At 45.3% G+C, this 27,319-nt stretch overlaps 1 protein-coding gene and 1 pseudogene across 3 annotated transcripts in view; both read right to left on the bottom strand.

Moving 5' to 3' along the window:
* The window catches only part of ANTXR1 (ANTXR cell adhesion molecule 1), a 258,758-nt gene that overhangs the window by 202,265 nt on the left and 29,174 nt on the right, over nt 1-27,319 (bottom strand). For all 3 annotated transcript variants that reach the window (XM_075535944.1, XM_075535946.1, XM_075535945.1), the window contains exons 2-3: nt 22,548-22,619; nt 16,071-16,142 (exon numbers count right to left, since the gene is read on the bottom strand). In XM_075535944.1, the coding sequence (XP_075392059.1) occupies nt 16,071-16,142; nt 22,548-22,619 (144 nt within the window). The remainder of the gene's footprint in view (nt 1-16,070; nt 16,143-22,547; nt 22,620-27,319) is intronic.
* Nucleotides 24,027-25,250, bottom strand: LOC142430964 (acireductone dioxygenase-like; annotated as a pseudogene).

Genomic DNA, 27,319 nt, shown 5'->3' with positions numbered 1-27,319 from the left:
CATTATCACTCAGTTCAAAATATTTTCTAATCCCCCTTGTGCCTTTTCGCTGTCCTGTGATGGTTGTCAGTCCCCCTTTTCCTCCAGTAATGCTTTTGAATCTTGATGTCTCTTTTGTCTGATACGAGTACAGCGGATTCAACTTGTGCTGTAAGATCGCCGTGAGCTGGAGTCAGCCTGATGGTCACCACGACCACGCAGACCTACTAAATCAACGCCTACACAGACCTTGTCAAGAAATTCTTACTTCTGTCTAAGGTGCACAGCTTGGCCTCTCCCCATCCGAGAAAAAAAAAGGATGACAATCTAAGGACACAGAGAAACCAGTGGACTAATGGACCAACGCAGTCTCCATCTTCTTGAGACCAGAAGAACGAAGCAGTACCTGTCTCGTACTACCAATTGCTCTGCAAAGGATCATATTAGAAGGTCCCATAGAGAGGGAGAGGAAAAATCTGGAAAAGAACTCAGAATTATAATAGACCAAGCTTATTGGTTGTATAGTGATGGGTGGAGCCACCAAGACCATGGCCCTTAGCCACCTCCAGTCTGGGATCGAACTCACCCTTGTGGTAGACTAGTCAGCCACTCGAGCCAGAGTGGGCAGCATTTGCCAGGCCAGAGGGTCAGGAATTAAAGCAGGCCTGGGAACAGGAAGCCCTGGAAGGAAGTGGGAGAAGCGATGGTCCACGGAAAGGATTGACACGGATGCGTTGACCAGGATGTTTCTGGATGTGGCCCTGGCAATTGTTAATCTCGGTTTGAAGTTGCCCCTTGACGGGCACGAGGTAGAGCAGTAACTCGGTGAAGAAGAGAAGGGGTTCCACGTGCCCGAGTGTCTGCTGGGCACTTTCCACAGGCCAGTCACAAAAGCCTCATCAGTGAAGGCCACGTGGCAGACATTATTATCTCCATTCTGCATACGGGAAAACCGATTCAGAGAGCCACGTGCATGCTGTGGTGGGGTCCGGATGGGAACCTAAACGGGCTTCTGGTCCAAAGTCTGGGTGCTCTCTTCCCCATCTGTTGTCCACAAACTCACAAACACTGTGCTTCAATATTTGAGAAAGAACTCAATTGTGACTTTTTACATGTCAACTACGGATTCACTGTGGAGTCAAACTGAACATGCATTTTTAGGATAAAAAGACTGAAGAAGCATCTTCCCTTCAAGAGGTTGTTCCCGGAGTCCTGAGCATCCTAAATGGAAAACTGGGAAGCACTGGAATACATCACTCTGGAGAATCTGCCTGCATTGCTCCAAGGGGGTCTTTTGACATCACCGGGATTCCACGCCCAGGCCTTTAGACAAACCGCCTCCAGGGATCCTGACTTTAATGCTCCAGTCTGGAAGTGGTCTAGCTTGGACAATTAAGCCAAGGAAATAACCATCCTTATCTGATCTCCGGTGGAGGCAATGTTTTGTTCCCCATTTATCATCCCTCTGTAGAGGAATGTCTACTGGCCGTATGTTAAACAACTTCAGAGAAGGATGTGAGCCAAGGAGGGCTGGAGAGTCACTCTTTGAACTAAAGGCAGTCCTCTCGTTTCACCGTGCTTTGCAGACAGACGTACGGATGGGCTGCGGCCATCCTGCATCAAGCCAGGTTAGCAGCATCATTTTCTCAACAACACATGTCACTTTTGTGCCTCTGTGCCGCCTTTTGGGAATGGTCACATTCCTTATGCTACGGGGGCACACTGAGCAGACTCCAGCTCTGTGTAAACCGAATGTGGACCTGTGATGGAAGCCAAAAGGTATTCGTGCGACTCCCTTTCCCCGTCATCTGCAACCCAACCTGTAGTCTGTTTCTGAGGGATCGCGACCTGAGAAGCAGGAAGTGCTATCAGGGCTTGAGGTGGGCTTTGGACAGGAGGACTCGGCGTGACCCCTTAGCTCTCTGCTACCACCCCAATAACAACACAGAAAAGCAAACCCCAAAGCCACTCTAGTCGCTGTGGGTTCCATCTGGCTCACCTATACTTATTCTGTGCCAGGTGTGGCGAGGCAGACCTGTACTCCACAGGGGCTTCAGGGGCTGGGGTCTTTTGGAAATCGATTGCCAGGCCTTCTATAGGAGATGCCTTTGGGTGAATCTGAACTGACAGCCTTTCAGTGAGTAGCTCACGCATACTCAATCTTTAGCCATGTGCCTGTCATCACAACTCCTCTCAGCAACTCTATGCCCTCAAAACTCACTGCCTTCAAGTCAACTCAGATGCACAGTGACTCTATTGGACTGGGGAGAACGGCCCTGCTGGCTTTCAGAAACGGTAGATCTTTCTGAGCATAGACAGTCTCATTTTTCTCCCATGGAGCAGCTGGTGGGTTCGAACCATTGACCTGGCGGTTCGCAGCTCAGTGTGTAGCCCACTGCACCAAAGGGCTCCAAAGGTAGGAACTCTCATTGCACTCATTTTATAGATAAGGACACAGAGGCCCAGGGCGTGATAAACTACCCCCTGGACTCCAGGCACAGGATTGCATCTCTTTTTTAGTGAACCGGACAAGAGACTCAAGTAAATGCCTTGCTCACTTGTTGCCATTCAAGCCCTCTCAGGATTAAATAGAGGAGTTCAGAATGGAGTGAATCTGGGTTCTTTCAAGCATGCCATCGCTGCAGACTCCCTCTCTCTCTTGTTATTTTTAAATTTAGAAAAGGCTCTTCGAAGGGCCTCTCTTGGTAATGACAGCCTATAATTATTCTGCTCCAGGAATCAAGCGATGTGTCCAAACTATGTCATTTTTCCCTGTGACAATAATGGCAAAACCGCACTCTCAATCAAACCCAGAAGATGACTGAGACGGAGCTTGAGATGTGGGCTCTTGGTTTCCACTCAGCAGTTTGAGCCAAGAGCTCTTGGCCTTCACTCCAGCTTCTGGGATAGCAAGCAAGGCATTTAACCTCTTCACCCCAGACCTCTTCACACCACCTCTGGGCTGACAGGAGGATTCTTAAGTTGAAGTTTTTCAAAACAAGATGAAGATGAAATGAGGAGGCAGCCCATGCTTTCCGGGAACTATTTTCTTAAAGAACCCGAAGAGGATTCTGGTGGTGAACTCAGTATGCTTCAATTTGCTTTTCATTTTTAAAAGCATATAAAATAGTGAGAAATTCTATAGCACAGTGGTTAAGAGCATGGGCCTTGAGGTGATGCTGCCTGGGTTTGTGTCCAGGTCCTTGCATCTTTTATGGCAGGGTAACCTTGACATGCTCTCTCTCAGTATTCCCACCCATAATAACACTGGTAGAAAAGACCCCCAAGGTTACATGAAATCAAATTCAGGAATAACAAACCGCGATAAACAAAACATACGGTTAGATTGGGAGATTCTTTGATTTAAAGAGTTCACATTAATCGATAAAGGAAATAAGAATAAAATCAGCTTGGTGTGTTGTTTTTGTTAGGTGTCCTCGAGTCCACTCACAGAGACCTGTGACACAACAAAATGAAGCCCTGCCCAAGACTGCGGCATCTTCACGATCATTGCTATATCTGTGCCCATTGCTGTAAGCACCGAGCCAATCACCTTGTCTCCCTGAGCCTCTACTTTACCAAGCCGGAAGTACTCGCCTCTCCTCATTACATGTCCGAAATACTTGACAGGAAGTTTCACCATCCTAGCTTCTCAGGAGCATTCTGGCTGTCCTTCTTCTAAGACAGGTTTGCTTGTTCTTCTGACAGTCCATGGTGCTTTCAGCATGCTTCATCAACACCAAATCCAAAGGCATCGATTCTTCTCTGGTCTTCCTTAGTCAACGTCCAGCACACACCTGCCTATGAGGCAACTGGAAAATGCCCTTGTTTGGGTCAGAAACACTTTCAACGGTGACATCTTTGTTCTTTAACTTGTGAAAGAGGTTTTCTGCAGCAGACTTACCTACTACGATACGTCCTTTGATCTCTTGACTGCTGCTTCCTTGCGCGTTGATTGTGGATCCTAGCAAGATGAAATTGTTAACAACTTTAATCTGTTCTCCACCGATCGTGATGCTGTCTCTTGGTCCAGTGTTGAGGGATTTTGCTTTTTGACACTGAGCTGTCATCCATGCTGAAGACGGTAGTCTCTGATCTTCATCAGCCGGTGCTTCAAGTTCTGTCCACTTTCAGCGGGCCAGGCTGTGTCATCTGTGCCTCACAGGTCGTTAATGAGCCTTCGTGCAATCCTGATGTCACCATCATCTTCAGTCACGCCAGCTTCTCTGCTCTGCTATTTGCTCAGCACACAGATTGACTAAGTTTGATGACAAGACACAACCCTGACACACTCCTTCCTGATTTAAAACCATGTCGGATGCCCTTGTTTGGTGTGAACAGGTATGTGTACAGGCTCTGCATGAGCACAGTTACGTGTTCTGGAACCCCCATTCTTTGTAGTGTATCTACAGTTTGCTAAGATACACGCAGTTGAATGCCTTTTCAAAATGAGTAACACAGACGATTATCATGTGGATATTCTGTCATTCAGCTAAGATCCACCTGCTGTCAGTCACGATATCCCTCATGTCGCACCCTCTTCTGAATCCAGCTTGAACTTCTGGCAGCTCTCTGTTGATGTACTGCAGCAACTGCGTTTGAATGATCTTCAGCAAACTTTTACTTGCATATGGTATTAGTCAATCATTTCTGCATTTCTTAGGGTCCCCTTCCTTTGGGATGGCACAAATAGAGGTCTCTTCCAGTTGCTTGACCAGGCAGCTGTCTTCACATCTTCTGGGCATCGATGAGGGAGAGTTCTCAGCTGCGCCAGTTGCTGAAAGAAACATCTCATGTGGCATTCTGTCAATTCCTGGAGCCTTGCTTTCCGTCAATACCTTCAGGGCAGTTTGGCCTTCTTCCTTTAAGACCGTTGGCGCTTGACCTCTTGAATGGGTTGACATCCGACCAATTCTCTTCTGTGCACAGAGACTCTGTGTAGTCCTTCCAGTTTCTGGATACTTCCTGCATCATTCAGTATGTTGGCCACAGACGCTTTCAATAATAAAACTCAAGACTTGGTCCCTTCTCCCTACAGTTCTTTAAGTTATGCTGGGCGTGTTCCTCCTCTTTGATTGTCTAATTCCAAATCTCCAAACAGCGCATCATTATGCTTTACTTTGTCTTCTCCCGCTGCCTTTTGAACATTTCTGTTCAGCTCTTTCCCTTAATACTGTCTTTCATGACCTTTAGCTACTTTATGTCTAAGAACAAGTTGCAAAGTCTCTTCTGACATCCACTTTGGTCTTCTTTTGTCGTTCCTGTCTTTTAAAAGACCGTTTACTTTCTTCATGGGTGATGCTGTGGATGTCATCTTATTATTCACCAGGGCTTCTGTCATTAGTGCCCAGGGCATCAATTTGTTCTCGAGATGGTCTCTAAATTCAGGTGGGATATACTCAAGGTTGTATTTTGGCTCTCATGGACTTATTTTAATTTCCTTCAGCTTCCACCTGAATTTTTATGTGAGCAATTCATGGTCTGTTCCACAGTTGGCCCTTGTCCTAGTTTGGGCTGATGATCTGCTATTTCATAATATCTTCCTATAGATAACTTTAATTTGACTCCTGAGTATTGCATCAATCTAGGGCCATAGAGTCCTTGTTGGCGAGGTTAGAAAGCGATATCTGCAGTGAAGAAGTCACTGCTCTTGCAAAATTCTATTGTGGATATTCAGCTTTCTTCTGCTCGCAAGGCCACACAGTCTAATGACCGATCCTCTTTGTTTCCAACGTTCAAATTCCAATTATCAATACATCTTAATGGCAAGTTGGCTTAATTTCAGAATGAAGATTGTGGTAGCAGAACTCTTCTATTTCTTCATCACTAGCTTTGGTGATTGGTGTGTAAATTTGAGTAATAGTTGTATTAACTGAATTTTCAGATAAGCATATATCATCCTATCACAATCAGCATTGTGCTTCAAGATAGATCTTGAAATAATCTTTTAAAATAATGAATGTAACACCATGTCTCTTGAATTTTTCATGCCAGACATAGTAAACTCTATGATTGCCTGACTCAGAATGGCTACGACCAATCCTTTTCAGCTCTTTAATGCATAAGATACTGGTCTTTATGCATTCCAAATCATTTTTGATGACTTGCAACTTTCCTTGATTCACACTTGGCATATTCCAATCATAGTGGATGTTTGCCTCTGTCTCTTTTATTTAAAGTTGTGCCTCATCAGCAAATGATGGCCCCCAAAACTTGGCTCCAACATTAAAGTTGACTCTACTTTGAGGAGGCAATTCTTCCCAATTTGTAAATTTAATGCCTTCCCAGTTGAGGGGCATATCTTGTAGCCCTATATCAAACAATGTGCCCCTGCTGTTCATAAGCCCATCAGGGGCTAATTCCTCAGAGGTGGTCAGCGTGTTACTTCTTCCTCATCTGCTCTTAGTGTGGAAACTCCCCTGAAATCCTGCTGGCATTTGAAATACTGCTGGCATGGCTTCCAGAATTACAGCAACTTGCAAACCACTGCAGTACAAGAAACTACTGACAGGGAGTGGTACTATCTTGATATGATAAAGGACTATTTAATAAAATTTAATGTATATTTTAGATAAGCACTTTAATAAACACACAATTGAAGAATCATAATTTAATATAATAGATAAAATATCTTAATGAAGTAGATCTCCATTAACATGAATAACTGAACTGCAAGCCACTCACATTAAGCTCTGAACATTTTAGCCAATGTAATTAGATATACAAGATGATGAAATTATCAATATTAGAAAATAATATAGAATTTTCATTAACTAGAGATAATAGAATCATTTCATTGAAAAACCATACCAAAAATCAGCTGAAAACTGTTTGAATTCATAAACTTATGGGGGAAAAACAAAAGAAAGAGGTAATTGATACTTTCCCTCAAACCAAATGTTTCTCCACCTATTCTGCTGGTGGTAGGGGGCTGGAATCATAGACTTCATGCAAATGTTTAAAACAATTTTGTGGAGTTCAATAGAAATTAGTGATCTCAATTTATTGATTTACTGATCTGTACTAAGTAGCAAGAGTTTAGAAATAAAAAATCATTCACAATGCAAGCAAAATGTCAATATCCATAGGAAAAAAATTAACACCTATGAAACTTAACTGAAGAAAACAATGAAACCTTACTGAAGCATATAAAAGAGAAGTGGCTTACATATTTAAATAAGAAGAGTCATAATATATATGAGATATCACTGCTGCTCAAGTTATCTCTACTTTGCACACAATTCAAATACAGACCCAATGAATGGAAGTCTATACCCTGCTAAGAAAGTAGCGACGTGAAAATGTCAACACTACCCGAAGTGATCTAATGACATAATGCAGTCATGATCCAGATTCTTTACCACTCTTTAAAGCGATGGAAATGCTAATCATTAGCATACGTGGAAAGAGACCCTGAATAAGCAGAGCACTAGGAAAGTAGAAGAACAAAGTAGGAGGCCTTTCCCTTCCCAAATTGAAAACCTATTGTAGAGCCATTGGGGTCAAAACAGTGTAGTCCTGGTACAATGATAGATCCACAGATCAATGGAACAGAATTTAGAATTCAGAGGTATATCCATGTACCTAGAGACTGCTGACCTTTGACAAAAGGACTGAACATTAAATGGGGAAGACATAATCTCTTTAACAAATGCTGCTTACAAAACTAGATATCCATTTGCAGAAGTATGAAATAAGACCCTTATATATACCATATAAAAGACTCAACTCAATATGGATCAGAGACCTAAATGTAAAACCTAGAAATATACACATTATCAATGAAAAAATAGGAGAAGACCTAGAGGCTCTATAAATGTACCATCAAACATAATGAAAACACAACAGCACAAGACAAACTAGATGACTAGGATGCATATGAGCAACCAAAAAACGTCACCAAAAGAGCACAAAGAGAACCCGCAAACTGTGAAAACATTTCTGGAAGTAACATGTCAGATGAGGAACTAAGCTCTAAAATTTATAAAACACATCAACAAGAAAAAGACAAATATTGCCACTCAATGAACAATACAAGCTTTTTTAAAGAAAAGAGACAACCCATTTGGAAAGTGGGCAGAGGACATGAATCGAATCCTCATCTAAGAAGACATTTAGGTGGCCGACCACCATATGAAGAAATGCTCATGTTCATTAGCTAGTGGAGAGACACAAATCAAAACAACTATGAGATTATCACCTCACCCCAGCATGAATCACAAAGGTCAAACCAAAACAAAGCCAAAGAAAACCCAGAAAGCAAGAGATACTGAAAGGGCGTGCTGAGCCTTGAACCCTCACGCACTGCTGGTGGGGCTGTAAAACAGTGTAGCCACCATGGGAAGGGTATTGTGCTGCCTTAGAAAGTTGGGAATGGGAATAACAGAGGATCCAACAATTCCTCCACTTAGTATAGACCCTAAAGAAATAAGAGATGCAACACAAGGAGATATAAGCGCACCTATGTTCCTTGCAGCACTATTCACAAGAGCAAAGCGACAGAAACAATCTAAATGCCCATCACTGGAAGAAGCGATAAGTAAAGGCTGTTATACAGACACATGGAATGCTACCGGCAATGCTAAAGACTAACGAAGAATTCCCGAAACACCTCTTCACACACTGGATCCTAGAGGACAATATACTGAGTGATTGTAGTTGATCACAAAAGGGAAAATGTTTATGAAGCCACTATTATAAAAAGCCAAGAAAAGGTTTTAGTACTAAAATAACCACTCTTTGAAGGGTATTGTGGGTGGGGAGAGAAGAGAGGGAGGCTAGTCGGTAGACCATGTTAATTTCGCTGAAGGGGAAGGCAATGTACAGTAAGAGGAAGTAAAATATGATGGAAGTCGGGCAAGACCCTGGAAGATTTGCAGGAGTTAGAGGCCCCAAAGGCAAATAACTGTGAGGTCCACAATCCTGCAACAGTGGGGACCTACACACACACACACACACACACACACACACACACAAAATCCCCCCCCCCAAGTAACTTAGAACAAGAAGATGATTTAAAATACACATGGTAGCCAAAAAACGAAATACCAAAGAGATTGTTGCTCTAGGTTAGAAGTGAAGAACTTGTCCTCCAGATAATAAAACTAATTGAAACTGCATGGTTCTAGTTTAGGACCAAACAGAAAAACAGTGCAGTAGAGTAGAAAATGCAGTCATAGACCCACGTCTATAGAAGGGCTTAATTATTGAGCCAACTGTGTTGGAGAAAACGGGCTAATCCTGTGGTTCTCAACCTTCCTCATGCCGTCACCCTTTCATACAGTTCCTCATGCTGTGGTGACTGACCCCCAACCATACAATGATTTTCCTTGCTACTTCAGAACTGTCATTTTGCTACTGTTATGCATCGGGTGACCCCTGTGAAAGGGTCGTTTGACCCCTAAAGGGGTCACGACCCACAGGTTAAGAACCGCTGGGCTAATCACTTTGGAATGAAAGCTGGATTTGGTTCTTATAGCTTACATCAGGATAAATTCTAGAAAAAGTGGTGATTTAAATATTTAATAAAATGAAACAGCTAAAACCATGCACAGTGAAGATAGCCACAAAAGGTCAATGGTAGCCCAAACATAATTATGAATAGCAATAATACATTTATACAGAATATAGAGTTCAGCAATTAAGATCTACATCGGAAGAATAATACAACATTAATATAACCTGTGCAATACAAATATGACTAAATCTCTGTAAAATCTTTGTAACACTTTCACTGGATTAGTAGGTGAAAGAAAAAAAGTGTGTTAATAGATGCCCAAAATATATTTGATAGACTTATTAGACATCTATTCCTTGCTCTAGTTTCATTTAATGAATGACTGGCCTTCTTTGACATGAGTTTATTTCCAAATGATGAAATGTTTGGAGTTGAGGTCAGGAATAAGGCTATCCACGGAGTTTTGGGGAAACCATATGTGATAGTTATCACTGAAATGACTGATTTGATCAGCATTTAAAGCAACGTAGGCACCCTCTTTTGCTAATGAAATGCCTATACAATCTGTTACGATTGATGGATTATTTGATAAACCGATGAAGCGCAGCAATCTCGGGAGAGCACCATGAATCTAGTGCAGCGGGCTTGACTGGGATAGAATCCTGACTCTACATCCGGAATACTGGTGAAGGTCATTAACTATAACACTGAAGGAACAGCATCCAAGACGCAGGGAGATAGATCACCACTGCTTACGTCAGCAGTGGGTTACAACAGAACACTCGGGACCAAATAACGAAGCAGCCAGTCAAGGGGTCTGAAAAAGGGAACGAAGTAGGTGGGCAGGAGGGGAGGGTGTAAACCTAGGCAAGCCACCCATCCAAAGCTCAGGGACCAGGCCGTCCCCCCACCCATGCACACCTCCCACATGGCTTCCTCCTGGGCTTTAAACTGCGGATGGACTCCAGGAACAGAAAAATAGCCTTGGATCTCATCTGCAAAATCAAGGCCCACCCCACCCCACCCCCACTCCCTGCCCGGAACTGGACAAAAGGCCCTCTGGGGTTCAAAGAGGGTGTGCATCTCCATTTTTATTTATCCTGAGTTGCGCCTGGATTTCCTCCAAGGCCACTCTCGGTGGAAAATGGCTTGGCAGCAGGGTGGGTGGCCAAACGCAAAGAGAAACCCCATTTTTCTGGTTAGGAGGCCTGGAAAGGGGCCCTTTGTGGGGCAGGTCGTGTGGGGAAGCCGGGAGAGGAGTCAGAGAAGGGGACCTTTATATCAGGCTGTGTGGATTCCAGACTCATTGCTGAGTTCTACATGCAGGGCGGCTCCAGAGGAGCTCAGCGAAGCCTTAAACCAAAACAGTGAAGTGGCATTGACGGCACCATTGACAGGAGGAGGGAGGTCTCCGGTCTGGATCTAAGCAGGGTCTGAACACATCCCCAAATCTAGACCACGCAGTATTCAAAATCTCTAGGAGAGAATCTAAGATTATGAGACACGACAGAACATCTAGAAAATATGAACAATGATAGAAAATAGAAAATGCTAACAATTCTTTGAAAAATGTCATTAGGGTGCCAATCCTGAAATGTTAAAATGATCAAAGGCTTTTTAGTGGCTAGAGTAACTAGGAGACGCCCCCGTGGTGTGGGTGTAATGGGTTACGCACTGAGCTGCTAACCACAAGGTCGGCAGTTTGAAACCACCAGCCACCTCCCGGCTTTCTATTCCCATAAAGAGTTACAGTCTTGGAAAGCCCCAATGGTAGTGCTGCTCGACCCTCTAGGGTCGCTATGAGTCGAAATTCACTCAACAGCAGGGAGGCTTTCTGTTGCTGTTGTTTTTATATAATAACCATGCTCTGATATAAACACAGTTACAGGATAAGACAGAAGTTCTTAGCAGAAAAACACATTTGTTTTTAAAGAACTGAACATTATGTTTAGGACTGAAAACTAACAAACTTTTATCTGCAATAAAAAATTTCAAGGGATGGTAGAAGAAAGAGTTAGCAAATTTGAAGATAAGTAGAAATGATCTCATCGGAGAACAGGGATTAAATGTTTTGAAAAATAAACAGAACTTCAAGGGCATTTGGAAAAATATCAGAAAATCTAGCAATTATGTCACTGGTGTCTTAGAAGGAGACAAGATATGAATGGTGGGGGGAGAGGCTCCAGATTCCCAAATTTGATTGAATACATAAATTTAAAGTTTCTAGAAGCTCAATAAAGTGAAAACTGGGACATGGGTAGCCGGGGGACAGGGCACTAACCCGCCCAAGGGGAGGGTGTGGTTTATATCACCACAGGGAAAGAGGGACCAGATTTCAACCCGGTGCTCCAAGATGAGAACACAACACACCGGCATGAAGCAGGGAACTGATAGAGAGGCCTGAGGGGCTGCTCCAATCCCAACTAAGTGGACAGAACCCCCACCCCCCCACCCCCCGCCCCACCTTACCCCAGAAGAATTCACTTAAGAGGACAACACTGAAGCTACTGTTCAGGGAGAGAGACATGTCTGATCAGAGCACACAGGAACAAATGAGGGGGAGGGAGAGAGTGGAGCACATCCTGGCCCACCAAGCCCTGAGGAAGATATTCCCACTCGGAGCACCCAATGCACAGAGAGGACTGTAGGGCTGGCCCCGCCCCAAGACACTATGTCCCTCAATGACCCATAGGGCTATGGGGACAACACAGAGATAGTGTGGGGAATTGTGCCCAATCTGACCCTACCACACTAAAGCGAAACACTGAGGGGGTGCAACAGAACAGCAAGGGGAACAGAGCAATGAAGTCCCCAGGGAACACCAAAAACAGGGTGTGGGGCCAGGGTGTGGCACCCCATCATCGAACTTGACTGGAAAACACTCCTAATGGGCAACACACCCAGAACTATTTATAGGCTTTACTTTCTTTCGCTTTTTGTCGTTGTTATTGTTTTATTTTCTTTTGTTGTTTTGTTTTGCTCTGTCTTGTGTCTGCACATATGATTATCTCTGCATGTCTATTTAGATAACACGGGTGGGATAAACAAGCTGGAGAAGAAAACAACGGGACCCCACAGTCCCAGGGGACATGGGAGAGGGGGAGACAGGGGAAAGGAAGTGGGTGTTAAACAAACTCAGGGACAAGGGAACAACAAGTAACCGAAAATCAATGGTGAGGAGGGTGTAGGGGGCCTGGTAGGGTGTGATCAAAGGCAAAGTAACCAAGAGGAATTACTGAAACTCAAATGAAGGTTGAACATGATAGTGGGACAAGAGGAAAGTAAAAGGAAATAGAGGAAAGAACTAGGAGGCAAAGGGCATTTATAGAGATCTAAATACAGGCATGTATACATTTAAATATATTTATATAGGATGGTAGGGAAATAGATCCATGTACATATATTTATAGATTTAGTATTAAGGTAGTAGATAGACATTGGGCCTCTACTTAAGTAGTCCCTCAACACAAGAACTTTTTTTTAATAATCCAGCATCTTGAGATGCTCACCTTCCTGACACTCTTGCTGAAGACAAATGGGTGCATAAGCAAATGCGGTGAAGAAAGCTGGTGGTGCCCCACTATTTTAAGATCTAGTGTCTGGGGTCTTAAAGGCTTGAAGATAAACAAGCGGCCATCTAACTGAGAAGCAACAAAACCCACATGAAAGAAGCACACCAGCCTGTGTGATCACAAGGTGTCAATAGGACCAGGTATCATGCATCAAAGACCCAGAACAAAAAATCATGTCAATGTGAATGGGTGGGGAATGCAGAGTGGAAGCCCAAAGCCAATCTTTAGGCAATTGGACATCCCCCTACAGAAGGGTCACAGGGAGGAGACAGGCTAGTCAGGGTACAGTATAGCACCGATGAAACATACAGCTTTCCTCTAGTTCTTTAATGCTTCCTCTCCCCCACTATCATGACCCTAATTCTACCTTACAAATCTGGCTAGACCAGGGCATATACATGGTACAGATAAGAGCTGGAAACACAGGGAATCCAGGACAGATAAACCCCTCTGGACAAATATTGAGAGGAGCCATACCAGGAAGGTAAGGGGAAGGTGTGGGAAGAGAGGGGGAAAAGATCACAGTGATCTACCTGTAACCCTCTCCCAGGGGGATGGACAACAGAAAAGTGGATAAAGGGAGACATCAGGCAGTGCAAGACATGAAAAAACAATAATAATTTATAAATTATCAAGGGTTCAAGAGGGATCGGAGGGCGGGGGAGGGAAAAAAAGAGGAGCTGATACCAAGGGCTCAAGTACCAAGAAAATGTTTTGAAAATGATGATGGCAACAAATGTACAAATATGCTTGACACAATGGATTGTGATAAGAGTTGTATACAATTCCCCAGTAAAACGATTTATTAAAAATAGGATGAATTCTAAGAAAGCAATGCCCATGCTGTTTCAAACTACGGGGAACTGAACACAATGAAAAATATTGAAAACAACTAGAGAAAAATCTGCAATGCGTGTAAAACATTGACTCATATGACCACAGAGCTCCTATCAGATGCTGAAGAACCAAAAACTACATCAGCGTAAATAAGCAATTACATGTGAAGTGCTTAGCATAGAAGGCATTCTAATTCTACCTCATGTTTATTCTTTTTACATGTTACTCTATTCTATGTCCTCAAGCTTCCCATGAATGTTTGATCCAAGAAATGGAGGCAAGTGCACCTTTGTTGTCATTTGTGTTGATTTCCTCAAAATCTCATTCTCATGAGAGGCTTCTCTGCTGAGCCAGGTGCTCTTTCTGAGCAGGTTTAAGTCTGTACGTTATCGCAACTGTCACAAGGGATGCTAACACCTCTCTTACGGACAGGGATGCAGGCCATCTTTGGGTTACGAACAGATCTCTTCCAAGCTGTGCCTTTAAGTCAAATTTGTGGCTCCGTTGGAGCAGGTGGACATGTTCTTGTTTAGCCTGACTAGGATGCAAGAAGGGGCCCTGGGGGTGCGGTTGGGTAAGTGTTGGATTACTAATCTCAAGGTCGGTGCTTCCAGTCCACCAGCCACACCTCAAGATGAGGCTATCTGACCCCAAAAGATTTCACGCCCCGAGACCCTACACAGGGGCCCCCATGTCTCAGAATCAACTTGATGTATTTGGGGTTTTGTTCACTTGGTACAAAAAAAGGCTCAGAGCCTTTTCCATCCTTTAAAGGATGTGCTGTCGACTCTGAACTTGCCCGCTTCCTTCCTTTTTCCAACATGTCCCTTTCACCGGTCAGCCCCCAGCCCCAGGCTTCCCTCATGTGAACTTTGAAACACAGTGAGGGACGTGTCATTAACAGGAAACCTGTCGCCTCCCTCCCCCGGATATCGTCTAACTGGGAACACACGGCAGACCTCTCTGTGTTTGCCGCAGCTTTCCGTTGCCGGCAAAAATGTGGTGAAGCCCAAAGTAACATTTTCGTTAAGCCCATTCTTTGACGCCGGGAATCTGTTTCCACGCCCGAGTTGAACGTCCTCTTATGTCAAGGTCATAAGCCCTGCCTTTCTGTTCCCTCCCTTGGTTAATTTGCACGGTACTCTCTCAAGAGTGCTTACCTCTCTCACAGTCCACGTACATGTCAGAAATGTTAACCCACAGAAGGATCCAATTGAAATACATGAAAATATCACCCATACGAATTATTTTTTGCTGACATTTTTGAGCAGACTGGGGCATCCGTCAACTAAAAGATTTAGCTCAGCATCACTTCCAAGGTCATTTGTAAAAGTTCATCAACATGAGAGGCTTCTGTCAATGGTCGTCAGAGAGTGAGCCGGCAAATGTGCAACGCTCAAGGGTTTAAATTATGAAAGTGCTTAATTATTAATTATTTAACTGATTGGACTTAATAAATGAAGGTGAGTGATGAGTGAAAGCTAGCACCGAGACCCAGATCTCAAAAGGAATCAGGAAGCTCAAAAGGAGGTCTTCAAAGCGTGTCTGCTTCCAGTCACTGAGCATACAATTGGTCTCTATCCGCCTGGAGCAACCAAGGATGAGGAGATACCGAAATTGGACATGACAATGAATTGCAAGTAGTCTAATTGCCTCCATGAATGATAACTTCCTCTCCAGTGAGCCCAGAAGAAATGATGGTACCCAGGTACCGTTACTGAAGGGTTTGATGGAGACCCCAAAGATGGATCTTGAAGAATAGGAGGAAGAGTGTGGAACAGATTTTCAAAGTCAAATGGAAACCAGACTTACTGTATATATATTGAAACTGGAGGCATGGCTGAATCTATTGCCTGGAAAGAACTTTTAACCCTTGAACAGAAGGTAAACCACAAATTCCTCTTTAAACCACAGAGGAGTTCCATGAATGGATGTTTACTTTGAGTCTTGGACCCTTTTGAAAAATTATGAGATCTCTATGAGATACCAATGGTAACATGGACGTCCAAGCACAAATGGGAACCTTAGGGGGCGAGGGGCTGAGTCACTGTAGCGAAGCAGTGTGAGCAGAGATGGTCAGGGTGACGTCACGATGTGTAGCACGCAACCCGCGTCCTTGAGCTGTCCATGCAACGTTGTTGACTGCGTGTATGTTTCCATCACCATCAACCACAAACCCTCAGGCAGAGGTGCACTCTATGGACAGGGGCGAGGGGCATCCTCACCTGTCTTCTGTCAGCTTCATTAAGGTTGTTCCTCGAGTAGAGAAGACAATGAAGGACATTCTCAGCTGGGGGCTGGAAAGGAAAAGAAACTCCATTAGGGCAGATGGATGGCAATCCTTTCCCGACTCATTCATCCTTTACATGAGAACCGACAATGGAAGAGTGAACTTCAAACCTGTTGTCTCAAGTATAGACCCAGCAGGAGACTCAAAGTTATGACCCAGAGAGAAGATGCGCGTCATCTTCCTGAAGCCTATCCCTGGCTTGACATCACGGGCCAGTCAATGTTTATTCCAAATTACAATGCTAAAATCCGTCACCTCCCTGTGCTCTGAGTGAAGTGTCCCTCTAGAAGGGGAAAGGTCTGCTTGGTGCCCATAAAAAGGAGGATCCTGTTAGACAGTGCGACAGTGCCTCCTACGACACGGAGAATGCCTCCGGCAGTTACAGTGTGAGGCCCTCATTGGCCATGAAGATCATCCGAAGAAAGCCCCTTTGCTCAGAAATTAGGATCACACCAACTTTTACTTTTCACGTGGCTTCCCAAGATGGTTATCCTAAACGAAAACACTGTGCCGATCAGTTACAAAATCATCTATTCCACGTGGAATACTTAATTAAGAAAGAAATTGGCCTGGTTTTTATGTCAGTGTCTAGGAGATTTAGCAACATCAAAGCCACCCTAAAATCTATATGATACCACAACTCTCAGCTTCACCATGCGTCTCAGTCTGCAGGATGCCCTGTCAGAATGTCGTGGATTCACCAGTGGAAGGCCACCGGGTGAGACTCTGTCTGAGGAGCCAGCTAGCTCAGCCCTGATGGTGCCAGCTTATTTCTTTACATCGAAACCCTTGCAGCTGATCCGGCTCCAGAACTCATCATTCCAAGGACCCAAATTGTTTCTCAAACTTGCTCCTCTTTTTAACTTTCTATCTCTTGGTTTGGGACCTCAAACTCCTCAATCTCCCACCCTCTGCAGTTGTTTCCTGGGGTGGGGTGGGGGTGTTCTTGCCTCTCATCATTCTTTGCTCCAATTCATTCTCCACATTTAAACCAGAATGTTTTTTTTACCTAAAATATAAATCAGATCTTGTCACTTCTCTGCTACAAACCATGAGGCAGGTAGTTTATTGTGCCAACCTGACCGAAAAACACATGTGGGATTAATTGAAGGGCGGAGAGATAAATGGCTGGGAGAGCCTCGCCTTTCTTGTCTCTTGCTCTTTGATCATTGAACCAGTGTGCAGCTGCCATGCTTGTTCTTTGCCTCAATTTGCAAGCTACACTACCTGTGGGACACCTAACCCATAGACTGTGTTACTGTAATTGCTGTAATTTGAGGTTCCTTCAAGACCTGCTTCGCCACACCATTGGAATTTACATCTCTTGAGCTGGGGTCTGTCGGACCCTGTCAGCTGGCTGACTGTTGGTGACCTGCCTTGCTGTTTGCTGCCTGTGCCCGGAAAGACTGAATTGCTCTACAGAGGACTACCCGGCGGCCCTCAAGACTTGAAGGACTGCCAGTGTCTCACAGGAGTGAGTTGAACTTAGCCATCTATACTGCTTTATAATTTAATTTCCTGTTTATTTCTTATGTTATATAGCTATCTATCTGTATAAGTATATATGAAATTATTAGCATTTTGGTTTTGTTTATCTAGAGAAGCCTGTCAAACACAAACCCCTATTGTCTTTAGGATAAAACCTATAGTCATTATCATGTGGTGAATTTATCTATGAAAACCTCAGCATGGTGTTTAGAATTGGCAGGAGCTTCAGAGCCCAAGCCATAGCTAGCTCATTGAACTCTGGTTTCTTGAAACCCACATCAGTTCTAAACCATGCTGCCTGCTACTACCTCACCAGTATTGGGACAGCAGGTAACCTACATGGTAGTTAGGTAGTTTATTGTGCCAACCTGGCTGATAAACACATGTGGGGTAAATTGAAGGGCAGAGGGATAAATGGCTTGGTGAGCCTCATCTTTCGAGTTCTCGGGTCTCTTGCTTTGTGATGGTTGGACCAGCGTGAAGCTGCCTTAGCCAGTTCCCTGCTTCAGCTGGCATGGCTCACTTCCTGCAACACATCCCCGAGGAGAAATTGCATGAACCTACCCTGATGCAGACCTGGGTGCTAGAGAAGCAGTATGGAGACCCTGCCAGTGCTGAGATGATTACATGTTCACTGACCCGGCTTTCCTCCTGCAGTTGGCATCATAGTGTGTGTTTTGTGAGATGGAGGAGGACTTTGTGGATTGGTGTTGGAAATACGGGTTAATGGGTTAATGTTGGACTTGTGGGTTTGGGTAGCATTGGGTTGGGATGTTTTCTTGATGTGCACTTAACCTTTATATACAAAACTCTCTCTCTTATACATGAGTTTCTGTGGATTTGGTTCTTTAAAGTACCCAGACTAACACAGGTAGTAATTTTGATGACTGTGAAGCTGAGAATAATGTAGCTATGGCTTGCGTCATTGAGTGCTTCTATGTGCTGGACCAAGTTACACGAATGATCTCATTAAATGCATGCAACTACTTTAGGAAGGCAGTACCACTGTGATTCCCATTCTCCGTAAAAATATACAGAGGCTCTGAAAGATGTACATGATTTTCCCAAGGTCATATAGTAGAAGAGTGGCCAACCAGGGCTTGAAATCATTCTAATTTTAGAATTTGGAATTTTTGACCATTATGTTACATTATCTCACTTCTATTGAGCTTAGCTCTGGAAAGGATAAATCTGAAATGCGGGCATCAAAAAGGATACTGGGCACATGAGCCTGGGCTGGAGAGACAGTATTTGAGATTGAGCAGCATACTAATGTGGGTAAAGTTATTCAGAGAACGGGTCAGCCTAATACAGAGCCAACACCCTCATTTATTGACAGGGCGGGCTGAGGCCAGGGAGGTGGAAGGAGAACAGGGAGCCAGTCGTCACAAGAGCCAGTGAAAGAGAGCAGAATTTCAAGAAGACACTGAATCAAATAAACACACTCCATGCAGCGGAATTAAGACGACAAGGTGCTCATGGGATTTGTCCACTAGGATTTCACCGAGGGGAAAAAGCAGGGAGGTGTCGGGTAGGGACGGAGGGCTCATGACAGTGGGTTAAGAAAGCAGTCAGAAGAATGCGGATTAAAACGGTGAGTCTTTAAAGACATTTGAGTGAACCAGAAGTAGACAAAGAGAATGTTAACTGCAGCAAGACAGGATCCAGGAGAGTCGGCGTTTTAAGGGTGCTGTTTTTGTTTTGTTTTTATGGAGCAAGAGATGAGCGTGTGTCTGCAGATTATAGGGAAGGAGACAATACAAAGGGAGAAGCGACTCAGGGAGAGACAGCCCCCTGGAAGAGATTGGAGATAATGGGACTAATCTGGAGAGGGTGGTCTAAATAGTGGGGGAGGGCACCTGGATCTCAGTGATGGATGGCCAGGTCGTACATGCACCTTTGAGGTGCTGAATGGAAAGCTAGAGTAAGCATTCTTGTGGCTGGTCTCTGGGTTTGGGGTCAGGTCCTTTGCTAAGAGTCACAGGTGTGTGAGGTTGAGGGTGATGAGGTTGGGAGCTTGAAGAAAAGGGTAAGAAGTTAGAATATCAATTAAGGAAATGAGAGGAGGCTAAAAGAGGCCAAACAATGGGACTGGACACTTGAAGCACCTCACCGAACTTGGAAATGACCTATTGGTCTGGTGTTGCCACCGTGCTTGCCCCACTGCAGAACCAGCTGCCTAGATGACTGATTAGAAGGAATACATAATAATTTACTCGCTTAAAGTATTATTGAGCATGTATTATATGGGCAGAGTCCCTGCCTCAAGCCGTCTATATGTCAGTTCTATACTTGGAGGGAGCCCAGAACCTACAAAGCCCGTGTGGTTTGCATGCAGCCATTTCAACCTCTTTGTTCCTTAGTTTCTTGGTTGATAAAGTAAGGTTAGACTAGATGGTGCCACTAGGAGTCCCAGTGGTGTAGTGGTTACGAGTTGGGCTGCGGTCCCCAAGGTCAGCTGTTTGAAACCATGTCAGGAGGAAAATGGAGCTCTCTTCTCCCGTACCAAGTTACAGTCTTGGAAACTCACAGGGCAGCTCTATCCTATCCCATAGGGTCCCCATGAGTTGGCATAGACTCAATGGCGGTGAGTTTGCTGAGAGGTGGTCCCTTAGTTTCCCTCTAACATGTTTCCATTCTGTGCAAAACTCAGCCAAGTCCTGGGCCAACAGGGACACGTTGGTCATCCTTGCATACAGTCCAGCTAGAATATGCCAATACCTCCTAGGTGATGCCCGGTGGGAGAAACAAGCGTGTTAGTGAGCCTTTGCAAGAAGCTGTTAAAGGGTGGAGAACGGCTGAAGGGAGTGGGGAGGGAAAGTACTGAGTTCCCACTTAAGCCAGACACCGGGCGATTTGTGTTACCGTGTTTTCTCTTATAAGCCTTAACGTGTATGTGCAGGTTCAGCCAAGATAACTAAATCCAAGCCCATTGGAGCTGGGGTTCAAAGCCACAGCTGCCTCGCTTCAAAGTCTTTCTCACTAGACTTCCCTGCTTGAGCGGGAAGAGCGGGCAGGCGGGCACATGCAGAGCTGGCAGGCCCTGGCAAGCATCTGGAGGCAGAGTTGCCTCGCATGGCTCCCGACAGCAGCAGTGGAGAGTGCAAGAAAGGGCCTCCTGGCTCAAGGACGGAGGACTTGTCTGAAACTGGAACTGTCCAGCAGTCAGCCCGCTTGCCTGCCTGGCAGCCTTCCCTCAGCGGAGCCGTTGAAGGCGAGGGGTAGCCTCTTAGGTCTGGAGGCTGCTCCTTTCCAAGGATCGATGATGGTCTGACTATGTTTCAAACATCGCCCATATGTGTTCCTCTCTTTCCTCCATTTCCTTTCCTTTCCTTTTACTTCCCCTCTCGCCACCGTATCTCTACTCCACAGTCACCTAGATGGAGACGCTTCCTGCTAGGTTGGCATTAGGTGCTGTCGAGCGAGTTCCGACCTATGGTGCCCCCAGGTCTGGCTTAGCCCAGCACTTCCCAGCCCTGCACCAGCCTCGCAATGTTCTTGTGTTTGAGCCCACTGTTGCCACCACTGTGCCAATCCATCTTTTGGAGGGTGGTCTTTTCTGTTGCCTCTCCACTTCACTTAAGCATAATGTCCCACTCTGGGAACTGGCCATTCCTGGTAACGTGTCCAAAGGACATGAGATGAAGTCTCACCATCCTTGCTTCTAAGGAACACGCTGGCTGTACTTCCAAGAATGAAGAACCGGAAATGCTGCCTGTTACAGCTTCCTGTTTGGGGCCTTGCATGCTTCCTGCTATGCTGGTGGTGGTGGTGTTCGGGGCTATCAAGTCAATTCCAACTCATCGTGACCCTCTGGACAAACAGAATGGAGCACTGCCTGAGCCTCCGCCACCCTCACAGTTGTTATGTCTGAGTCTATTGTTGCAGCCACTGAAACAGCTCGTTCGTCCTCTTTTTCGCTGCCCCTCTGCGTTACCAAGTATGATGGCCTCCAGGACTGGACTCTCCTCAGTAACATGTCCAAAATGCAGGGGACCGAGGCTCACTCCTGCCCCCCCCCCAAGGCATCTAAGGAGCATTCTGGCTATCCTTCCAACACTGTCTTGGAAATCTGCTTGTGATAGCTTCTGATTGGGGGCACCGCAGGGAGGAAGCCCTCTCACCCTTCCCCTCTAATCAGGCCAGCAGGTATTGATGAGATCAGTAACTGCATGTGAAGGGAGCACATTCATCAATGGAGAGCCTCTGGAAGTTCATGATTACTTATATCACCTGCAAGATGCTGTAGAGGCCACCCAACAAGGGGTGGGGATGAGTTGGAATCTATAGTGATCACAGCACATCATGAAGGCTGCCACAGTTGAGCTATATATTGGAAGCGTGAAATACAGAGGAGAAATGACATCCTTCCCTTTTAACGGGTGCCCATTCTACCAGGTATGACACGTAGCCAAGGCGACCAATGGTCTTGGTTTACCCAGACCTGAGACTTCCAGTGCTAAAAGTGGGACAGTCCTAGCAGAAGTCCTGGTTTCCCTGCAACAGAGGGATTTCCTAAGACCTGGGACATCCCGTGACAAATCCAAGAAAGTGGTGCGCCAAATGGGATAGGTCGGGCCACCCTGCACATAGTCCAGCTTGCATGATGCACTGTGGGAGAAACATGCTAGCAGGCCTTTCCAAGGACCACCTCTTCACCAAACATGAAGAAAGTAAAAATTGGGTCTTTATTACTAATCCCGGTCCCTTCAGAAAACACAAGGTCAGAAGTATTTGAAGTGTGGTACAGACGGAAAGGAAACAAATAGGCTCTGATCCAAGACCTGAGAGTGCACCTGGGTGGGGGCGGGGAAGTGGGGGGGAGGGGTGTATTCTCCAAAACAGTAATTAGTAGAAGAACAAAGAGGGCCTGGCTGTAGTCATGCAGATCACTAGACGCGAAACACGTGTATCGGTCTCTTACCTGATGAATTTATGAGCCAGCTGCTGCACGAAGTAGTAGATCTCATTCCAGTGGTGCAGCACACTGCCCGACCTGGGGGAACAGAATTGATGTTAGTGTCTTTTGATCTTGTGCATTTACAAACATCCAGAACGTTTTTTATTGTGAGTGAAGGTTTAAAGCAAATCAGTTTTCCTTCCAACCACCCATACCCATTTTGTTTCCTGTCCTTGCTTGTCACCCCCACAATGTAACACCTTTCATTCCCATCCCATTTCCTCCCGGTGTTTCCATCCTTCTGAGGCTTCAGAACTGATCCAAAGGCTGAGTTGGTTTTCTCTCTTAACCTTTCCTGCCCTCTGAACTTTGTCCTTGGGGACATGCTGCCCTTTTGATTTCAAAGTGTTGAGGGGTCTAAGGTGCGATTGGTCCCTTTATACACCTATTATTTCACCGAAGAATTGAGTCACAGGTGAGCTCACTTTCGGGCCTGCAGGGTAACTAACAGCATAGTCTTGGGGTTCCACCAATATCTCTCTGACCAGTCAGCCTGGCATTTCATATCATTTTCAGCTTGTTTCATATCTATCTCACACTGTACTCAGGACCTTTTACTGCAATCTCTTTCCTAGAGGTCAATAGTGGTGGCTGGGCACCATCTAGTTCTTCTGATCTCAAGACTGTGATGACTGCTGTGTATGTAATAGCCAAGATACTTTTTGGATTAATTATAGACATAAACCATTGCAAAAAAGATCTAAATGGGGGGGGGGGGTTAGGGGACTAGATAAAATACTATACAAGGGGACTTCAGAACATTCATATAAACATGGAATTATAAATATGAAATTAAAGTAAACATTTTTCATGAATTTTTGAAGCCCCCTGGCATACACCTGGCTATAAGGTAACACCAACCATGATCATAAAGTTAAGGCAGCTACTTCATCTGAACTAGAAAGTGGCACAAGCAATTGTGCCCGTAATGAGAGGCGCTTCCCCATCCACTCTCCATCTCAGGGCACAGTCTTGGGAGAAAATATATCCTACATTTCTTTAGTTATGCTATCTATTGAATGTTTTTATTAAGAGAGAGGTGGCATTGGGTGATATCTAAATTAAAGCTTAAGAATACACTATTCGGAGAAAGCACCTAAGTAGTTAAAAACATAATGACAAACTGCCCTTTTAAAACAGTGGGCTGATTTGGAGTTTTATATACCTAAGTAGCAATTCTGAATTTTCTGGATCTAAGCTTTCATTCAGGTTATGGTTGAATGAGTATATTCACACAGGGCCACAGAACCACGATTCTTGTTTTAACTAGAGAAAATGTGTGGTTTGTCTAGGTTTTCATATTTCTGTCCACAGCACAGTCAGCTCTACTGTTCTTTTCATTTAAAAATATTCTGATCAAATAATCCTGTAAAGGGGAGATAACTTAGCCTCCCGTCTAAAATGAAGGCAAAGTTGGAGAATGGGTGTTTTGCTGCTCAACGATCAGATCTTTACAAGTACAGCGCTCACTTGCAGAGAGCGAGCACCGCGGGCTACCTGTGCCCAAAACACCATGTACTGTCCTTGAGTGTCCAGATGGTCAGCAGGCCGGTTGTAGGCTGTCCATACTGATTCTCCAACAAACAGCGCCGTGGTGTTACTTAGTTCTTTTTATCCAGTGGGAATGGAGATACATTCCTACAGGAAGTGCTGTCACGTCTCCTTTCTCTACGAAAAGCCAGATCCATTTGTCTTCTTCATCCCTTTCATCCAAATGGCCACTCCCATCCCAGATACAGCAGATTTCAAACCACTTCCATCTTTTCTTCCTAACTTGGTAGTTGATCTTTGCATATGGTGATCATGTCCATCCAGGAATTGTTTCTCTCTTTGGGGATCTTTTCTAATTCTAGATCATTTTCATAATGATCAGCATGCAGTTTCCAGTAAAATACCCCAAGATGACGCAGTGGTCCAGGCGGACCTAGCGACTGGGCTCTGGTCACTGGGGTTTCCTCTGCTCGTCCACCCTCTTTCCACCAGGCTGCACCCCGAACTCCAGAGACAGCTTAAAAGCTGATGCTTAACTCAGCTTTTCAGTCATCTTTAGCTTGGATTATTTCTTCTTAGTCTATTATTTTACATTTTTTTCATGAAAAGACGATTTTATTGGGGGCTCTTACAGCTCTTAGGACAATCCATACATCAGTGGTATCAAGCATATGTGTACATATGTTCCCATCATTATTTCCTACATTTTTACATCTGAATGATCCATTAGCTGGACTCATTGCCCAGAACCTTCTATACCATGAGAGATTATTTGAAAGTGAGCTGAGACTGTTTTTGCTAGAATTCTTAAGTTGTTTTCTTAAAGAACTGCCCCCACTTCACCTCTCTTTCTCCCCATCCTGCACACAAAGAGATTCATAAATTAGTTTCAAATCTTATGGAAAAAGTTTGTGTGTGTGCCTGATATTTATATCATTCCCCTGATTAAGAAAACACACGGATTCAAAATCATTTAAAGGAAATTAAAACAAACTGGGTTGACCATGGGACACAGAGGAGGCTTCCGACTCCTCTAAAGAGTTACAGTCTCAGAAACCCACAGGGCCCGTTCCACTTGGTCCTCTGAGGTCACGATCAAATTGGAATTGACTCGAGGGCAGTGGGTGAGTGGGTTGGACATACCATCAGAAGGGGCCAGGCCTTGAAGAAGGACATCATGCTTGGGAAAGCTGAGGGCCCACGACCAAGAGCAAGACCCCGTGCATGATGGACGGCACGGTGGTGCCAACAGTGGGCTCCCACCTGGGAATGGTGGTGGGGAGGGCACCGGAGCAGGCGGTGGTTTCATTCCATTGTACACACGGTCGCTAGGAGCGGAACCGGCTGGAGGGCACCCAGCAACAACCCAACCCGGATGTCCCTAACGGAACCTCTGGAAGGGAGCAGGAGTTCAACGCTTGGCGACTCCCGGAAAGGTTGGCAGTTCCTACCCACTCAGCAACCCCTTGGGAGAAGGCGTGGCAGCCCGCTTCTGAAAAGTCACAGTCTCAGGCCTTCCTACTTTCTTTGGTCTTAAAAGATACCATTTTGGTCAAAAACAAAACAAAACAACAACAACAAACACCCCCAAAACCAAAATGTACACAAGTGTGGTATTTTTCAGATTTGTTGATGTTCGGTAGAGGGGAGAGATCCAAAAAAAGTGTTCTTGGTTGTTAAGAAAAGTCTAGCTCCATCTGGAAACTTCCGTGTTCATGAGTAGGTGCTAGGTTTCACTGATGTCAAGTTTTGTTTGGTTTTCAAGAAGAAAATTGATGACACATCTGAGGCCACACTGGAGGCCAGGAGGCATTCACAAGCCTGCTTCCCCTGACCCATCTCTGCTGAGTCGCTCTGGGGATGCACACAGCCTGCTTCCCCAAGCATCAACTGCTCATCCACACCTCTTGCTATCAAGTGGATTCCAAGTCACCGCATCACCCTGCAGAGGCGGTCGGAACCACCCCCCATGTTTCCAGGCCATGATCTTGACTCGGCAGCTGACTTGTCACATCTTTCTTCCAGAGTGACTGGTGGGTTCAGAACCACGGAGACCTTTCAGTGATCGGGCATGCACTTAACCACTTCACCACCAGAACTCCCGGATAAGCTTAACATACCCACTTAATTGTCTGGGAACTACACGAATTGTGTCTTCTCTGGGTCACCCTTGGACGCCAATGATGCTAAGTTACTAATAAGGCAGGAGATTCCAGGGTTGTCTGGAATTGCATCCTTGGAAGCATCTCGTCCTGATCACTGCCTCTTCTTCGCCCACCCATACAAGAGCCTACTTCTCCATGCTACTGCAAGAGCAGGTCACCCTCTGAGAAACTAATAACAATAATGATAAAGTCAGTGGCAGTCGCTTCTGCTTTAAGCAAGGGCATCTACTCTAGATTCCCCTGGAGAGCAGACCTGCTAACAATGGTGCCAAGTCTTCTCCCTTGCCTCACCACCCACCAGCCACAGCTAGTCTGCCTCTCCCCGGACCCCAAATGCCTCATTTACACAAATCCTCCGCGGGACTTCAGCCAGGCTCCTACTTCACTGACATAGCAACAGCTGAGATCAGAGCTGTGGGAAAACATGCACGTCCTATCTGCACGTGGCCTTCTGCACTAGTCCCGGATTTGGACATTGCTCGTCCCAGAATAATTGGCCAGGTGCAGGGCCCACGTTCAGACCCTGGGCTTCCTCTCCACCAACTAGGCTGCTGGACTCAAGCCAAGAGAGGCAGGATGTTGGCTGTGGAAGGGACCACGTGCACAGCATCTCTCCCATCTAAAATGGGTAACATACCTCATCTGCCAGGTCACTCTCTTTCAAAGGCTCCTGGCAACCAAATGTGTCCGGAGTAGGACCGCTCCCTGGGGGTTTTGGAAGCTGTGACCTTTCTGAAGCAGACCAGCGGGTCGTCTTCTGAGGTACCTTTGGGCGGGTTCACACCACTAACCTTTGGGTCACTGCCGAGTACTTGGTTGTTTACACGCCTCAGAGACTCCTGCTTAAAAAGTAAGTGCTGTCGAGTCCATTTCAGCTCATAGTGAGCTGATGCACAACAGAAGGAAACCCTGCCCTTCGGACCTGGCACCCTTCCTGTGGAGTCCCACGTTACCTGCGGGCCATGGGCTCAGCAGCTTGCTATCAAAGCTCCACGAAAGAGGTGAAACCTCCTTCTAAGCCCAGAGGTAAAAAGCACCGTGCTCTGTGGAGGATGCCCGCCCCACCCCAGAGTTCTTCTC

Source organism: Tenrec ecaudatus, chromosome 17, assembly GCF_050624435.1.
Source record: "Tenrec ecaudatus isolate mTenEca1 chromosome 17, mTenEca1.hap1, whole genome shotgun sequence".
Lineage (NCBI taxonomy): Eukaryota > Metazoa > Chordata > Mammalia > Afrosoricida > Tenrecidae > Tenrec > Tenrec ecaudatus.
The sequence above is the reverse complement of the archived record's forward strand: the minus strand, read 5'-3'. Positions and strand labels throughout refer to the sequence as shown.